Genomic DNA, 17561 nt, shown 5'->3' with positions numbered 1-17561 from the left:
TCAGCTGAAGATGAGGTAACAGTAGACGTATCAGCAGAAGATGACGTGACAGTAGACGCAGCAGCTGAAGATGACGTGACAGTAGATGTATCACCTGAGGATGAGGTAACAGTTGACGTATCAGCTGAAGATGAGGTAACAGTAGGCGTATCAGCTGAAGATGACGTGACAGTAGATGTGTCGGCTGACGATGACGTTACAGTAGACGTATCAGCTGGAGATGACGTTGACAGTAGATGTGTCGGCTGACGATGACGTTACAGTAGACGTATCAGCTGGAGATGACGTTACAGTAGATGTGTCGGCTGACGATGACGTTACAGTAGATGTATCAGCTGTAGATGACGTTACAGGAGACGTATCAGCTGAAGATGACGTGACAGAAGACGCATCAGCTGAAGATGACGTGACAGTAGATGTGTCGGCTGACGATGACGTTACAGTAGACGTATCAGCTGGAGATGAGGTGACAGTAGATGTGTCGGCTGGCGATGACGTTACAGTAGACGTATCAGCTGAAGATGACGTTACAGTAGATGTGTCGGCTGACGATGACGTTACAGTAGATGTATCAGCTGTCGATGACGTTACAGGAGACGTATCAGCTGAAGATGACGTGACAGAAGACGCATCAGCTGAAGATGACGTGACAGTTGATGTATCAGCTGAAGATGACGTTACAGTAGACGTACCAGCTGAAGATGACGTGACAGTAGATGTATCAGCTGAAGATGACGTTACAGTAGACGTATCAGCTGAAGATGACGTTACAGTAGATGTGTCGGCTGACGATAACGTTACAGTAGACGTATCAGCTGGAGATGAGGTGACAGTAGATGTGTCGGCTGACGATGACGTTACAGTAGATGTGTCGACTGACGATGACGTTACAGTAGACGTATCAGCTGGAGATGAGGTGACAGTAGATGTGTCGGCTGACGATGACGTTACAGTAGACGCATCAGCTGGAGATGACGTTACAGTAGACGTATCAGCTGGAGATGACGTTACAGTAGATGTGTCGACTGACGATGACGTTACAGTAGATGTATCAGCTGTCGATGACGTTACAGGAGACGTATCAGCTGAAGATGACGTGACAGAAGACGCATCAGCTGAAGATGACGTGACAGTTGATGTATCAGCTGAAGATGACGTTACAGTAGACGTACCAGCTGAAGATGACGTGACAGTAGACGTATCAGCTGAAGATGAGGTGACAGTAGATGTATCAGCTGAAGATGACGTGACAGTAGATGTATCAGCTGAAGATGAGGTAACAGTAGGCGTATCAGCTGAAGATGACGTGACAGCAGATGTATCAGCTGAAGATGAGGTAACAGTAGGCGTATCAGCTGAAGATGACGTGACAGCAGATGTATCAGCTGAAGTTGAAGTAACAGTAGACGTATCTACTGAAGATGACGTGACAGTAGACGCATCAGCTGAAGATAGTGTGACAGTAGACGTATATACTGAAGATGACGTTACAGTAGACGCATCAGCTGAGGATGAGGTAACAGTAGACGTATGAGCCGAAGATGACGTGACAGCTGATGTGTCAGCTGAAAATGATGTGACAGTAGACGTATCACCTGAAGATGACGTTACAGTAGACGTATCAGCTGAAGATGACGTTACAGTAGACGTATTGACTGGAGATGACGATACAGTAGATGTGTCAGCTGGAAATGAGGTGACAGTAGACGTATCAGCTGAAGATGACGCGACAGTAGACGTATCAGCTGAGGATGAGGCAACAGTAGACGTATCAGCTGAAGATGGCGTTACAGTAGACGTATCAGCTGAAGATAATGTGACAGTAGACGTATCAGCTGAAGATGACGTTACAGTAGACGCATCAGCTGAAAATGAAGTGACAGTAGATGTATCAGCTGAGGATGATGTAACAGTAGACGTATCAGCTGAAGATGACGTGACAGTAGGCGTATCAGCTGAAGATGACGTTACAGCTGAGGTATCAGCTGAAGATGACGTTACAGTAGACGTATCAGCGGAAGATGACGTTACAGCAGATGTATCAGCTGAAGATGACGTTACAGTAGATGTATCAGCTGAAGATGACGTTACAGCAGATGTATCAGCGGAAGATGACGTTACAGCAGATGTATCAGCTGAAGATGACGTGACAGTAGGCGTATCAGCTGAAGATGACGTTACAGCTGAGGTATCAGCTGAAGATGACGTTACAGTAGACGTATCAGCGGAAGATGACGTTACAGCAGATGTATCAGCTGAAGATGACGTTACAGCTGAGGTATCAGCTGAAGATGACGTTACAGTAGACGTATCAGCGGAAGATGACGTTACAGCAGATGTACCAGCTGAAGATGACGCGACAGTAGACGTATCAGCTGAGGATGAGGCAACAGTAGACGTATCAGCTGAAGATGGCGTTACAGTAGACGTATCAGCTGAAAATGACGTGACAGTAGATGTATCAGCTGAGGATGAGGTAACAGTAGACGTATCAGCTGAAGATGGCGTTACAGTAGACGTATCAGCTGAAGATAATGTGACATTAGACGTATCAGCTGAAGATGACGTTACAGTAGACGCATCAGCTGAAAATGACGTGACAGTAGACGTATCAGCTGAAGATGACATGACAGTAGATGTGTCGGCTGAAGATGACGTGACAGTAGACGTATCAGCCGAAGATGACGTTACAGTAGACGTATCAGCTGAAGATGACGTTACAGTAGATGTATCAGCTGAAGATGACGTTACAGTAGACGTATCAGCCGAAGATGACGTGACAGTAGACGTATCAGCTGAAGATGACGTGACAGTAGACGTATCAGCTGAAGATGACGTGACAGTAGACGTATCAGCGGAAGATGAGATAACAGTAGATGTATCAGCTGAAGATGACGTGACAGTAGATGTGTCGGCTGAAGATGTGGTGACAGTAGATGTATCGGCTGAAGATGACGTTACAGTAGACGTATCAGCTGGAGATGACGTGACAGTAGACGTATCAGCTGAAGATGACGTTACAGCAGACGTATCAGCTGAAGATGACGTTACAGTAGACGTATCAGCTGAAGACAATGTTGCAACTGATGAATCAACTGAAGTTGATGTTAGAGTTGACAGATCAGATGAAGATGGCATTATTGTAGATGAAGCGACAGACGTTTTGCTTGAAGATGACAATACACTTGACGAATCAACTGAAGATGGCATTACGTTGATGAAGTGATGAGGAATCAGCAGAAGATGGCATTACGCTTGACAGTGATGAGGAATCAGCAGAGGATGGCATTACGCTTGACAGTGATGAGGAATCAGCAGAGGATTGCATTACGATCGACGAAGACACATACACATCAGTAGCCGTCGACTCTTCGGGTGATATCGAACTTGTAGTAGTTGCTGAAGAAGTGGCATCAGAAGCTGCAGAGGAGAACACAGCAGTAGCATCTGTAGATAGGATGACAGGAGAAGAAGATGACGAAGCTGAACCTGACAGTTGCGTGATGAGGTTAGTTTGACCTGATGTATCAGATGAAGAAGCAATGGACTCGGCGGAATGTTGAGGTAGCAAGCTAGCAGATGTCGGCAGTGCAGCGCTTGATGGTTCTGTTGACGAGCTATGCGCGCTATCAACAACCGAATCAGAATAAAGGTCACTTACTGGCGAACTTGTAATGAGGCTTACTGCTTCTGATGAGCTGGTCAGTGAGGACATGGCATCTGAGGACTGGCCATGGGTGGTGAGTTCAAGGTAGGAGGACATCAGAGAACTCAGAGTCTCTGTAGAATCGGTCTGGCCGATGATACTTGCTCCTGATTCCAGCACGACTTCTGTGAACACAAAGGATAGAACACGTCATACATGAACGCTTTGTACTATACCCCTATAGGCCAGGCAGAGTAACAACAAGTACCAGTCTCGTCCGTCTCCCTCCCTGTACAGATACTCTATACACTACGACGGCAGCGTTAGTGGGAATGCGATTTTAAGACTGTCCATCCACATCAAGGTTTCAAACTCCATGAGAATGCATCACGTCCAGAGGGGGGGTCATCCTTTTGTCATGAAAGTTTATTAAATGACCATTGAAACTCTCGTGATTATGAAGTGTGCACCAAAAAAACACAACAAAAAACATGAGGCTGACAGGGGCATGAGGAGAGGCTTTACAGGGGAATGGACCCTCTGAGGATCAGGAGGCTGACAGGGGCATATGGAGGAGCTTCCTCTGACCCTCTGAGGATCAGGAGGCTGACAGGGGGTATGAGGAGCTGCTTTACACGAGGAATGGACCCTCTGAGGATCAGGAGGCTGACAGGGGGTATGAGGAGCTGCTTACACGAGGAATGGACCCTCTGAGGATCAGGAGGCTGACAGGGGGTATGAGGAGCTGCTTTACACGAGGAATGGACCCTCTGAGGATCAGGAGGCTGACAGGGGGTATATGAGGAGCTGCTTTACACGAGGAATGGACCCTCTGAGGCGGTAGACGTATCAGCTGAGGATGAGGTAACAGTAGACGTACCAGCTGAAGATGATGTGACAGTAGACGTATCAGCTGAAGATGACGTGACAGTAGACGTATCAGCTGAAGATGACGTGACAGTAGACGTATCAGCTGAAGATGAGGTAACAGTAGATGTATCAGCTGAAGATGACGTTACAGTAGACGTATCAGCTGAAGATGACGTGACAGTAGACGTATCAGCGGAAGATGAGATAACAGTAGATGTATCAGCTGAAGATGACGTTACAGTAGGCGTATCAGCTGAAGATGATGTGACAGCAGATGTATCAGCTGAAGATGAGATAACAGTAGATGTATCAGCTGAAGATGACGTTACAGTAGACGTATCAGCTGAAGATGACGTTACAGTAGGCGTATCAGCTGAAGATGACGTGACAGTAGACGTATCAGCGGAAGATGAGATAACAGTAGACGTATCAGCTGAAGATGACGTTACAGTAGGCGTATCAGCTGAAGATGACGTGACAGCAGATGTATCAGCTGAAGATGAGAGTTACAGTAGACGTATCAGCTGAAGATGACGTTACAGTAGACGTATCAGCTGAAGATGACGTTACAGTAGACGTATCAGCTGAAGATGACGTGACAGTAGACGTATCAGCTGAAGATGACGTGACAGTAGATGTATCAGCTGAAGATGACGTGACAGTAGACGTATCAGCTGAAGATGACGTAACAGTAGACGTATCAGCTGAAGATGACGTGACAGTAGGCGTATCAGCTGAAGATGACGTGACAGTAGACGTATCAGCTGAAGATGACGTTACAGTAGACGTATCAGCTGAAGATGACGTGACAGTAGACGTATCAGCTGAAGATGACGTTACAGTAGACGTATCAGCTGAAGATGACGTTACAGTAGACGTATCAGCTGAAGATGATGTAACAGTAGACGTATCAGCTGAAGATGACGTGACAGTAGATGTATCAGCTGAAGATGACGTAACAGTAGACGTATCAGCTGAAGATGACGTGACAGTAGACGTATCAGCTGAAGATGACGTGACAGTAGACGTATCAGCTGAAGATGACGTGACAGTAGACGTATCAGCTGAAGATGACGTGACAGTAGACGTATCAGCTGAAGATGATGTAACAGTAGACGTATCAGCTGAAGATGACGTTACAGTAGACGTATCAGCTGAAGATGATGTTACAGTGACAGCTGAAGAGACGTATCAGCTATCAGAAGATGACGTGACAGTAGACGTATCAGCTGAAGATGACGTGACAGTAGACGTATCAGCTGAAGATGACGTGACAGTAGACGTATCAGCTGAAGATGACGTGACAGTAGACGTATCAGCTGAAGATGACGTGACAGTAGACGTATCAGCTGAAGATGACGTGACAGTAGACGTATCAGCTGAAGATGATGTAACAGTAGACGTATCAGCTGAAGATGACGTTACAGTAGACGTATCAGCTGAAGATGACGTTACAGTAGACGTATCAGAAGACGACATCAGCTGAACGTATCAGCTGACGTTGACGTTACAGAGACGTATCAGCTGAAGATGACGTTACAGTAGACGTATCAGCTGAAGATGACGTTACAGTAGACGTATCAGCTGAAGATGACGTTGACAGTAGACGTATCAGCTGAAGATGACGTAGACGTATCACAGTAGACGTATCAGCTGAAGATGACGTGACAGTAGACGACGTATCAGCTGAAGATGACGTGACAGTAGTAGACGTATCAGCTGAAGATGACGTGACAGTAGACGTATCAGCTGAAGATGACGTGACAGTAGACGTATCAGCTGAAGATGACGTGACAGTAGACGTATCAGCTGAAGATGACGTGACAGTAGACGTATCAGCTGAAGATGACGTTACAGTAGACGTATCAGCTGAAGATGACGTGACAGTAGACGTATCAGCTGGAGATGACGTGACAGTAGACGTATCAGCTGAAGATGACGTTACAGTAGACGTATCAGCTGAAGATGACGTTACAGTAGACGTATCAGCTGAAGATGACGTGACAGTAGACGTATCAGCTGAAGATGACGTTACAGTAGACGTATCAGCTGAAGACAATGTTGCAACTGATGAATCAACTGAAGTTGATGTTAGAGTTGACAGATCAGATGAAGATGGCATTATTGTAGATGAAGCGACAGACGTTTTGCTTGAAGATGACAATACACTTGACGAATCAACTGAAGATGGCATTACAGTTGATGAATCAGCAGACGGATCAACTGAGGATGGCATTACGCTTGACAGTGATGAGGAATCAGCAGAGGATGGCATTACGCTTGACAGTGATGAGGAATCAGCAGAGGATTGCATTACGATCGACGAAGACACATACACATCGGTAGCCGTCGACTCTTCGGGTGATATCGAACTTGTAGTAGTTGCTGAAGAAGTGGCATCAGAAGCTGCAGAGGAGAACACAGCAGTAGCATCTGTAGATAGGATGACAGGAGAAGAAGATGACGAAGCTGAACCTGACAGTTGCGTGATGAGGTTAGTTTGACCTGATGTATCAGATGAAGAAGCAATGGACTCGGCGGAATGTTGAGGTAGCAAGCTAGCAGATGTCGGCAGTGCAGCGCTTGATGGTTCTGTTGACGAGCTATGCGCGCTATCAACAACCGAATCAGAATAAAGGTCACTTACTGGCGAACTTGTAATGAGGCTTACTGCTTCTGATGAGCTGGTCAGTGAGGACATGGCATCTGAGGACTGGCCATGGGTGGTGAGTTCAAGGTAGGAGGACATCAGAGAACTCAGAGTCTCTGTAGAATCGGTCTGGCCGATGATACTTGCTCCTGATTCCAGCACGACTTCTGTGAACACAAAGGATAAAACACGTCATACATGAACGCTTTGTATTATACCCCTATAGGCCAGGCAGAGTAACAACAAGTACCATCCTCGTCTGTCTCCCTCCCTGTACAGATATTCTATACACTACGACGACAGCGTTAGTGGGAATGCGATTTTAAGACTGCCCATCCACATCAAGGTTTCAAACTCCATGAGAATGCATCACGTCCAGAGGGGGGTCATCCTTTTGTCATGAAAGTTTATTCAATGACAATTGAAACTATCGTGATTATGAAGTGTGCACCAAAAAACACAACAAAAGAAAACACACCCCACCCTTAATCAAAAAGCTGTGTCCGCCCCTGAATGAGCCCCAATCTTAACACTTTGGAGCATTGGAAGCTGCTTTACACGAGGAATGGACCCTCTGAGGATCAGGAGGCTGACAGGGGGTATGAGGAGCTGCTTTACACGAGGAATGGACCCTCTGAGGATCAGGAGGCTGACAGGGGGTATGAGGAGCTGCTTTACACGAGGAATGGACCCTCTGAGGATCAGGAAGCTGACAGGGGGCATGAGGAGCTGCTTTACACGAAGAATGGACCCTCTGAGGATCAGAAGGCTGACAGGGGGTATGAGGAGCTGCTTTACACGAGGAATGGACCCTCTGAGGATCAGGAGGCTGACAGGGGGTATGAGGAGCTGCTTTACACGAGGAAGGGACCCTCTGAGGATCAGGAGGCTGACAGGGGGTATGAGGATGAGTAGACACGAGGAATGGACCATGGAGGTTACACTCGGTATTGGCCATAAGACACGCAAAAATACATTTTGAATGTTCACATTCACCCAGGGCCATTCCAGGGCCATACTTATACAGACATGGTTTGTATGAAAATCAGTGGGTTTTTTTTAAATGAGCAATTATCTTCATAAAATCAATATGGAGTCCAATCATTTTGTGGTTTTTATGAATCAAAGGATCATACAGGTCAGAAAACCTCATGTTTTTCCGTCGTGGTCACCACGAGAGGTTTTATGTACGTGTTGAAAACACACATTGCAAATATACAAGGATGGTGCTTAATTAAGTTCTTTATGTATATATGAATACCGGGAAACAATTTCTACAAATTTGTCAAACAACTGTGTGAAAGAGATGAAAATCAACGTTTCACCATTCGGCCCCGTCGTCGATACACACATCATGTACCATGAAAAAAAGTAAGTGATATGCCGAAAATAACTTAAAATTCCCAATATCGATATCGGTTCCGTCATAATAATGAATCAGCAGAGAACACATGAGACCGGTAAGTAAAGTATGATAATAAACGTAATGACGCCAGCGGACGATATAGAGACAGGATGGGAAATTTCAACTTCTTTGAGTGGCAATTATCATCATAAAATCAATAGGATTCCATCAGGTGGTCACCACGAGAAGTTTGATGTACGTGTTCAAAACCTATCATTGCAAAAATATACACGGGCTGCTTAATAAAGTTCTTTGTGTATACACAACTCGCATTCTGAGACAGGATGGGAAATTTCAACTTCTTTGAGTGGCAATTATCATCATAAAATCAATAGGGATTCCATCAGGTGGTCACCACGAGAAGTTTGATGTACGTGTTCAAAACCTATCATTGCAAAAATACACGGGCTGCTTAATAAAGTTCTTTGTGTATACACAACTCGCATTCTCGCTTCAACCAACAGGTGTTCTGGGTATAAGGTATGTGGTAGGAAATTAAACCTCTAATCAGCACTATCCAATCAATTGGGATGACGTATACAGGAATGCATCCACATAGAAAAAAGTATCGCAACGTCCCATATTTTCATGGTATGTTACCATTAACCGCAGCAAAGGAACTTATGGAAACCTCAATGTAACTTACTGTCTGGATAAACTGACCATAAAGGAGTATTGTAAATGCACATCTAAACGCAGAGAGAACGAAAACTGCAGTTTATTCATAGAAGCCAACGTGGCACAGAAAAAGACTCATTTTGTTGTGCTGAAAATTATGGTCTTATCACGTTTGCGGTCATTTCAAGATTCTGGCACACAATCCTCAAGAAATCACATAAGGGACCGTTCAAAATGTATGGCTCGGGGATGGGGGTGGGGGTGGGGTGTGATGATGATTTAAGGGGGTCACTCATTTTGTTCTGGGGAGCAACTTTGTCACACAACGGTGTTGTACACACGTGGGGGGGTGTTCAGCAATTTTGTACATAAAAATATGTTTAAAATTATGCTAAGAAATTAATGGAAGGGGAGGGGGGTCATTGATTTGGGGGTCACTTATTTTGTACATGAATATTAGGGGTGGGGTGGGGGTCATTCACATTGTACATGCTTCTCCATAAAAATAGATCACCACCACCACCACCACCCACCCCAGCCATCAATTATGAACGGTCCCTAAGTATCAATAACTGAGTACGATGTCGATATCTGGCGTAACCTCCGCCCACTGCAGTAACATATGTGAACCTCTTCCTCATTGACTGTATCGGACGTTAAGAATTGTACGGTTAGGTATTGCGTTCCATTCTTGGTGGAGGGTTTAGTCTTAGGTTAGGTTTTGTAGTGGAGGATCTCTCTGGCGTATTCTGCGACCCAACATACTGTATGGGATTGAGATTGTGTTTACGTAGGAATCACGAATAGCACGTCCACGATGTGACCAAGCATTGTCATCCATTTAGATTTGCCTTGCGTATAGGATGCTCATCGACATGTTTAGGATGTCAGTGATGTATCGTTGTCCATTCATGTGGAGCACAGTGGGTGTAGTGGTTAGCATGCTGGCCTCTCACGCCAAAGGCCCGGGTTCGAATCCCGGTGGAGACACCAAAATTTGTGACCTGGGTCTCATACTGTGTTGTGTCCATGGGCAAGGCACTTCGTCCACATTGCACTCAGTCCACCCAGCTGTTCAAAATGGGTACCTGAGAAGCGGATGTACGGACCTATACGGTCGCGCGAAGCGCTTAGTAGCAGCTTTGAAAGTACAATTCCGTCAGGGTAATAATGTAACGCCAGAGAGCAGCATTAGCATTATCATTATTATTCAGGTTTTATCTGATCGTCACAAGGTCAGGTAATAGGGGCGGTGGGGTAGCCATAGTGGTTAAAGCGTTGGTTCGTCACGCCGAAGACCCGGGTTCGAATCCCCACGAGTACAATGTGTGAAGCCCATTTCTGGTGTCCCCCGCCTTGATGTTGCTGGAATATTGCTAAAAGCGGCGTAAAAACCAAACTCAGTCAGTCAGTCACAAGGTCAGGTTTACAGTCACGTGAGAGGAACCCCCACATCATCAAATAACCCCCGGAAACGGACTTGCTCCAAGATAGCCTACTAGTATTCCGTTGTGCATGAGCAGTGTTTCTGCGGCAACAAACAAGAGCTCGGCCATCTGACATGAACAAAAGTGGACGCTTCCCAGTGACGTTAAATTCCAGTGACTTCGAGCTTGACAAGAAGCTCGTGGTGCTGCCTTGTACACTGAGGACAACGACCGACGTCTGATAGGTCGTTTGACTTTATACCCGGATTTCGGTCCGTTTGACAAACAACGATGTGGAAGCCATGCTGATTTCCACGTGACATGAAGTCTTGTGATTCTGAAAAGCGTCGTATCCCCACTAGGAGTTAACTGATGCATTACACCATGATAATACCATAGATGTTGCGATACCTTTTTCCGTGTGTATATTATAAATATAAGATAGTTTAAAATGTTACATAAAACCATGAAAACCAATTTGAACCTGGATTTTATTATACGATGTCGTAATATGTAAGAGGAGTTGTGTAGGATTACTGACCAAAGAAATTTGTCTGATTCGTTTCTACGCTGAAGTTTGATGACGTATTGCTGAGTGCATCCATGAAAACGCCAGTGAGGGTGCTGCCGTCGATGACGGTGGTGGAATTGTCACTGGTGCCGTTGCTGGTTGTGTTCGGCGTTTTTAGCACGATTGTAAAGTCCACCTCCACACTGCCTTTTCTGAAACGAGAGTGGCATGGTTACACTCGTGTCTACACAACTAAACAGACATATAAATACAAAACACTAGTACAATATTACCGGTAAACCGGTATATACCGGTACAGTGTCTCGCGATACGATTATCGCGATATGGTTCAGATTCTGCTGGTGTCCCCCGACGTGATGTTTAGTTTTACGCCGCTTTTAGTAATATTGCAGCGGTATCGCGGGGGGCACTAGAAATGAGCTTCACACATTGCACCCATATGGGGAATCGGTCCCGGGTCTTCGGTTTGACGAGTGAACGCTTTAACCACTGGGCTACCCCACCACCCCTTCAGGGGAGATTGGCTGGAGGGCCAGAGATCTGAACAGTTGCAGTATGTGTTGTGTTCACGAAGACCATTGATAAGCACACGTTGACTAGGATGTGTTTCTTAGTTTGTTGTTTAACATGGGTTGCTGAAGACCAATTCTTACCCGGATCTTCACGGTGAACACGACTCACAGTGAGTTACATACTCCATCGCAGCACTCTATTCCAAAGAAAAGGATATTTCCCTTGCATGCGAAACGCCCAGTGTCCCAAAACGCGGTGTTTACGCCAAATGTTTGATGAAACTGGTTTAGCAGATGACCTATTATATGTCATCTGGAAGTCATGGCGTGCCTTGTACATACCCGATTAAGTAGCAAGTGAACAGTGATAGTGAATGTTTGAAGACATTTACCTGAATCCTTGAATGACCGCTCCATGATAGTTATCCGACAGGGAGCTCGACATTAGTATTGAATTCAGCTGAAAACAGATAAATAATCAACCATAAAAGGTCGGTCAGTGGATTCTTGGCAGCCAATTATCAAGTTTGCAGCTTGGGACCAGCTACACTGTATGTGCATCATGGATAAGACCTACTTGAGCAGCCTATAATTCATTCAGCAATATATATATAAGGTGATGGAATCCTGCCGTGCAAATGCTGGCATTACCCTACACCCGCGTTTTGAAGAAAAAGGAAATATTTTCCTTCAGATGCAAATACATCTTAGGCGAATTATAACGTATTCATTCATGAGGTCCGTCAGTAATTTCATACAAACTGTTTCGCTTGTTTTCAATGAGGCGATTTTGATAGTTGTAAACGACTGAAAGCAAACGTGCTGAGACAAATTACACGGAAACAGCAGGTTCGCTGTGAGTTCCTCTTGATGCCAACAACGTGGAACTTTCATAACATACTGGAAATACACACCGAAACTACTGTAGTAGAACCAGCTGGTATCGATTATGAAAACAAATTATTAAGTTATTGTTCGTGAGTTTGACTGAAAATGGATTGCAAAACGAACAAGGAATTTTGGTATTTTTTCTCTCTGTGCCATTGTTATGATAACCAGCTGCATGCAGTATACATACAAACAGTTTTGGTCGTTATCGGACTGAAATATGCGGAATCGTATTTCAAACTATTCTAAGGGTTCATAAAGTTTCAAAACGCCATATCAAGAATAAATTTCAAAGTGAAAATGTGTTTATTTTAAGTAACGTGAAAGCAAAAAATCCAGTGCCTGGACCAATGTTGGTATAATTAGTGCGATGTACTATACATACCGAAGTTACTTGTCTACAGATTTACCAGATAAGTATACTGTTGACTGACAATATTTCAAAAGATTCGATACGACATGTCATCCAAGTCAGCGAGCCTGACCACCCGATCCTGTTAGTCGCCGACATGCATAGGTTACTGAAGACCAATTCGAACCTGGATGTTCACAGGTTTGAATGTTTAGTAATGACCTTACATAACAATAGGTTACGCCAGATCTCGGTGGGAGGCCATCCTCGATAATCTCCAGGGTATACGTTACGATCACTCTCCACTATACCCTGGATGCATCCACGGCTTGGCCCGATGATTTTATTACCTCCCTTGGCTGGCTTTATATCCAATCAGGTGTCTACGCTGGGAAGTTGAGCGAACCAATCAATACTCACTTTCGCTTCTTAAATTATCTAACCGTTTAAACTTGGCAACACAATCGATGCAGAGGTACTCTGAAGGGGTAGAAGGAGTTCTTTCATATATATTTTTTTAAAGTTTCAGATCTGTCAATTTGTCTGTATGATTTCCCAAAAGATATGAGTGGCACTGCGAACAAACCTTCGCGACTGCGGCCTCTATCTTTGTTGACAATGGCAAGCTCGGATGTAACGGCGGCTTAGCTGATAGGCTACTGTGAGAATGTGGAGCCAGCAAAGGGAGGTCATATAATTATCGGGCCAAGCCGTGCATAGTGGAGAGTGATCGTAACGTATACCCTGGAGATTATCGAGGATGGTGGGAGGCAAGAAAGCCGCTTTACACAAATGTTCAATTATTACGAGTTAATATTTTCTGTCGTCATATTAATGAGTGTCTGAAATGAGAATAAAAACTTAAATAACACACTGTTTAATCGTGATTTAGGAAATCTGACACAATTACCATTATTTTCATTTATGATAGAATTCCCTAACCATTCTTCCATGTTAATTTTCAACCAAAAAATGGCCAAAAATTCAAAGGCCCATCTCCCCGGTCCCACTCCCATCATCTAGGTAGCCACACCCATTTATCTGCCCACTCGTTCACCAGCTATTCGTCTGTCAATCGGAACTTACCAGATTGATGATTTTATCTTCCAAATACACGAAAGCCGAGGTGTTGCTGTACAGGAAGTCCGGGTTCCAGTCTATTCCGTGAATGATCCGGAGTCTCCCGTGTATGTGAATGCGGTCCTCACTGAGAGAGAGGTCCCTCCGAAACCGGCGGCGGGGAGGCTCCACTAGAGGGGACGGGGTGCTGTCCAGGAGGTGTTTGGGCAACTTGAAGCTCTTGCCTCCATGGTCGTGGTTAGCCTTGCTGGCATCGTTACTGATCACGTTCGCAGAATCTACGGACGTCCCTGTTTGAAAATATTCTCTGTGTTAACTTTTATTTGAAATTTCCATTACCAATGCCCTGCGTCTTTTGTAAGTACCATACATCAATATAGGGATTTCTTAGACTAAATCAGTGCTTCAAACCATGCAAAACTGTTCTAAAAGGAGAAGCGAAAAAATGTATATATCCACAAAATGTTATTTTTCCAAACATTCCTAGCATATCCAAGGTGCGATATATATGTTTGGGGAATATTCAGAACATTGTTCTCCGAGTTGTTGTTTTGTCAAAATCTTTCCAAGACAAACCTGTTGTCGAAAAAGGACGTCTATTTTTAGCTAAATATAAACTAGTGCTCAAAAGAAAGTATACAGTGAAAGAAAAGAAAAGCATATATAAATGAAAATCTGTTTAATTTCAATAGACTATTTAATTCTACAGCACATTCTACACAATTTCGTTTCATATAAAGTCGAAAGTACCGTTTGACTGACACTGAAACGATACGTGGTATCAAAGTCTGAACTTTTGCACAAAATCACAATCAACAAGGCGTGTTTTGTTGTATGTTTTTTTGCAGAATGTCATCAAATCTTGAATCAGTAGTGAGTGTGACCACCACTGGCTTCAATACACGCCAAAACACGTCGACGTTTTGATGACGTAAGACGACGAATGACGTTAGGCGCGATCCGCTGCCATTCCTGTCGGAGACATTGTTCCAGTTCTTGAGCGGTGACAGGTGGTGACAGATTTGCCGATCCAGGTAGTCCCATAAGTGTTCTGTCGGATTCATGTCGGGAGAACATGCTGACCACGGCAATACAACGACGTTAGCGTTATGCAGAAAGTCGTTTGTCAGTCTTGTTGTATGAGGCTTTGGGTTATCGTGTTGGTAGACAATGCCACGTGGTTGTTGCTGGATAAATGGCAACACAACTGGTCGCAAAACTTCATCCCTGTATCTTCGAGCATCCAGGCTGCCATGAATAATCACAAGTCTCGTTTTGAGATCGCCGCAGATCCCTCCCCACACCATCACACCTCGGCTCCAAACGGTCAGACTCCAAATCGGTGCTAAACGTTCACCTATTCCTCTGTAAACACGAGCCCGGTCGTCATTACTGTACAGGCAAAACCTACTCTCGTAAGTGAACATCACCTCTGCCAACGTCGAACTCGGTGGCGACGTCGGCTTTGAAGAGATAGATGCACTCCGCGGAAGGGTCGACGTCCTTGAATACCATGTTCTCTAGTCGCCGATACACTGTATGTCAACTGATACGGTGTCCTAGTGCCGTCGCTGTCGTTGACGTCGCCATTACAAAACGACTTTTCAGATGAATTGTCTGGATGTGGCGATCATCACCGGGCGTTGTCAGATGTGGTCGACCACTCCTATTCCTGTCTGACGTATTACCTGTTTGTTAGTCGATGCATCAGTCTGACAGATGCTCGGATGCAGCCGATGGTTCTGGCAATGACGGTGTGGTTAGCTCCTTGTTGGGCTATTCCGACAGCCCTCTCTTTCTCTGGATTTGCCTCAAACGTGGCATATTTGTGTGTGTTCTTTTTACGAGTGTGTTGCTCGCGTGTCGCGTAGCCTGTTTTATGCCATCAGTATGCACGTGCATTTCATCAGAAAAAAACCGTTTTGTACGTTTAGACGATTCGTTAACTTGTTTCCCCGTTTGTTCCCGGAAAGGATGGAGTCTGTATGTGTGTTCCCGGAAAGGATGGGTCTGTATGTGTGTGACATGGAAAGGATGGGTCTGTATGTGTGTGACATGGAAAGGATGGGTCTGTATGTGTGTTCCAGGAAAGGATGGGTCTGTATGTGTGTTCCCGGAAAGGATGGGTCTGTACGTGTGTTCCCAGAAAGGATGGGTCTGTATGTGTGTTCCCGGAAAGGATGGGTCTGTATGTGTGTTCCCGGAAAGGATGGGTCTGTATGTGTGTTCCCGGAAAGGATGGGTCTGTACGTGTGTTCCGGGAAAGGATGGGTCTGTATGTGTGTTCCCGGAAAGGATGGGTCTGTATGTGTGTTCCCAGAAAGGATGGGTCTGTACGTGTGTTCCCAGAAAGGATGGGTCTGTACGTGTGTTCCCAGAAAGGATGGGTCTGTACGTGTGTTCCCAGAAAGGATGGGTCTGTATGTGTGTGACATGGCTCAGTATGGTTTTATCACTTCAGTTTTTATTTTGGTGAATATTCAGATAATATTTTTTGCGGTGTATAGTTTCTTTTGAGCACTAGTTTATATTACTGAAAAGGTAAAAGAACATCCTATTTTCCATATGACTATAGTTAATGACGTGGCATGAGGACACCTGAAACGGGCTTCACACATTGTTCAATCCACCTGCAAAAACACTGACCGAGCTCAAGTAAATATAAAACGTTAATGCAAAAAGAATCATCAATTTCGATTTTCAGCCAAAAGAGATTACATTAAGCGTACGAGGTAAAAGACACAGACTTTCAAGACAAAATCATTTCAAACAATAAAAAAATTGTTATATATAAATTATAAAGATTTCCTAATGCCTTAATGCTCTTCTCGTTTCAACACGTTGTATTGGGGTACTCAATACCATTTAACAAAAAAATCACAATCAATAATTTTCAAAAACCGTACATTGTGTAGGACCCCGTGGTATTGATTTAAACGCCGAGTAGATGGTTCATCTATGAGGTGAATGTTTAAACTGCTTGTAATCAATGAGGCTTGATGGCATTATGACAACCTTGAACACGTGGACAATCGAGTAGACTAATCTCAGGTTGCCCTACAGTCTTTGTCGATGGTTTCACTATGTCTGGTGATTGTATGCGTGTCGTGGGCTTTGTGTGGCATACAACAATTCTCGTTCACTATATGTTACACATGGCTGTTGCGATCAAATGGGATGGTTTAATATTTTAAGTCAAACTTTTGTGCTCCAGCGTAAGCTAGGCCTTTGTGTCAGAACCCTTGTTATGTGTTGCAAGCAAATTGATCTTTAGTCATTAAAACTGTATCGGTGGCTTTTCAGTGTGTGTGATCATAGTATACAAACACTGTGTTGAAAGGCTTTAGGATATACTCAAAGGCAAAAGTTATTGTGTCACACAAACAGATTCAGGGCCTATTCGATTATGCTAATCCGGTTTTGGTTTCTGGAAAACCATGCACTCGATTATGTCGCAACCTAAAACTGGGTTCTGTAACTCAGAAACCATCTCCGAGGCAGGTTTCGCAGTTTCGGTTTCGCGTTCTCTCACAACAAACATGGCCGAAGAGAAACGAAGTTCAGCAGGTCTTGGGGGAAGA

The 17561-nt window shown here is 44.5% G+C and overlaps 2 protein-coding genes across 2 annotated transcripts in view; both read right to left on the bottom strand.

The window, feature by feature from the left end:
* Positions 1 to 3193: 3193 nt before the first annotated feature.
* Positions 3194 to 6254, bottom strand: LOC124289404 (platelet binding protein GspB-like; the record flags this gene model as incomplete). Its single annotated transcript, XM_046726026.1, has 2 exons — positions 3194 to 3831; positions 6149 to 6254. Coding segments are annotated over 2 exons (744 nt in total), but the record flags the coding sequence as incomplete, so codon positions are not given.
* A 307-nt stretch (positions 6255 to 6561) lies between these two features.
* The window catches only part of LOC124289403 (cell wall protein AWA1-like), a 28234-nt gene continuing 17234 nt past the window's right edge, over positions 6562 to 17561 (bottom strand). Inside the window, exons 2-6 of the mRNA XM_046726025.1 lie at positions 13987 to 14270; positions 12053 to 12120; positions 11158 to 11339; positions 6853 to 7333; positions 6562 to 6565 (exon numbers count right to left, since the gene is read on the bottom strand). Of these exons, the coding sequence (XP_046581981.1) occupies positions 6562 to 6565; positions 6853 to 7333; positions 11158 to 11339; positions 12053 to 12120; positions 13987 to 14270 (1019 nt within the window). The remainder of the gene's footprint in view (positions 6566 to 6852; positions 7334 to 11157; positions 11340 to 12052; positions 12121 to 13986; positions 14271 to 17561) is intronic.

This window comes from Haliotis rubra, unplaced genomic scaffold (assembly GCF_003918875.1).
Source record: "Haliotis rubra isolate DU_JTF1 unplaced genomic scaffold, ASM391887v1 Scf44, whole genome shotgun sequence".
Classification (NCBI taxonomy): Eukaryota; Metazoa; Mollusca; class Gastropoda; order Lepetellida; family Haliotidae; genus Haliotis; species Haliotis rubra.
The sequence above is the reverse complement of the archived record's forward strand: the minus strand, read 5'-3'. Positions and strand labels throughout refer to the sequence as shown.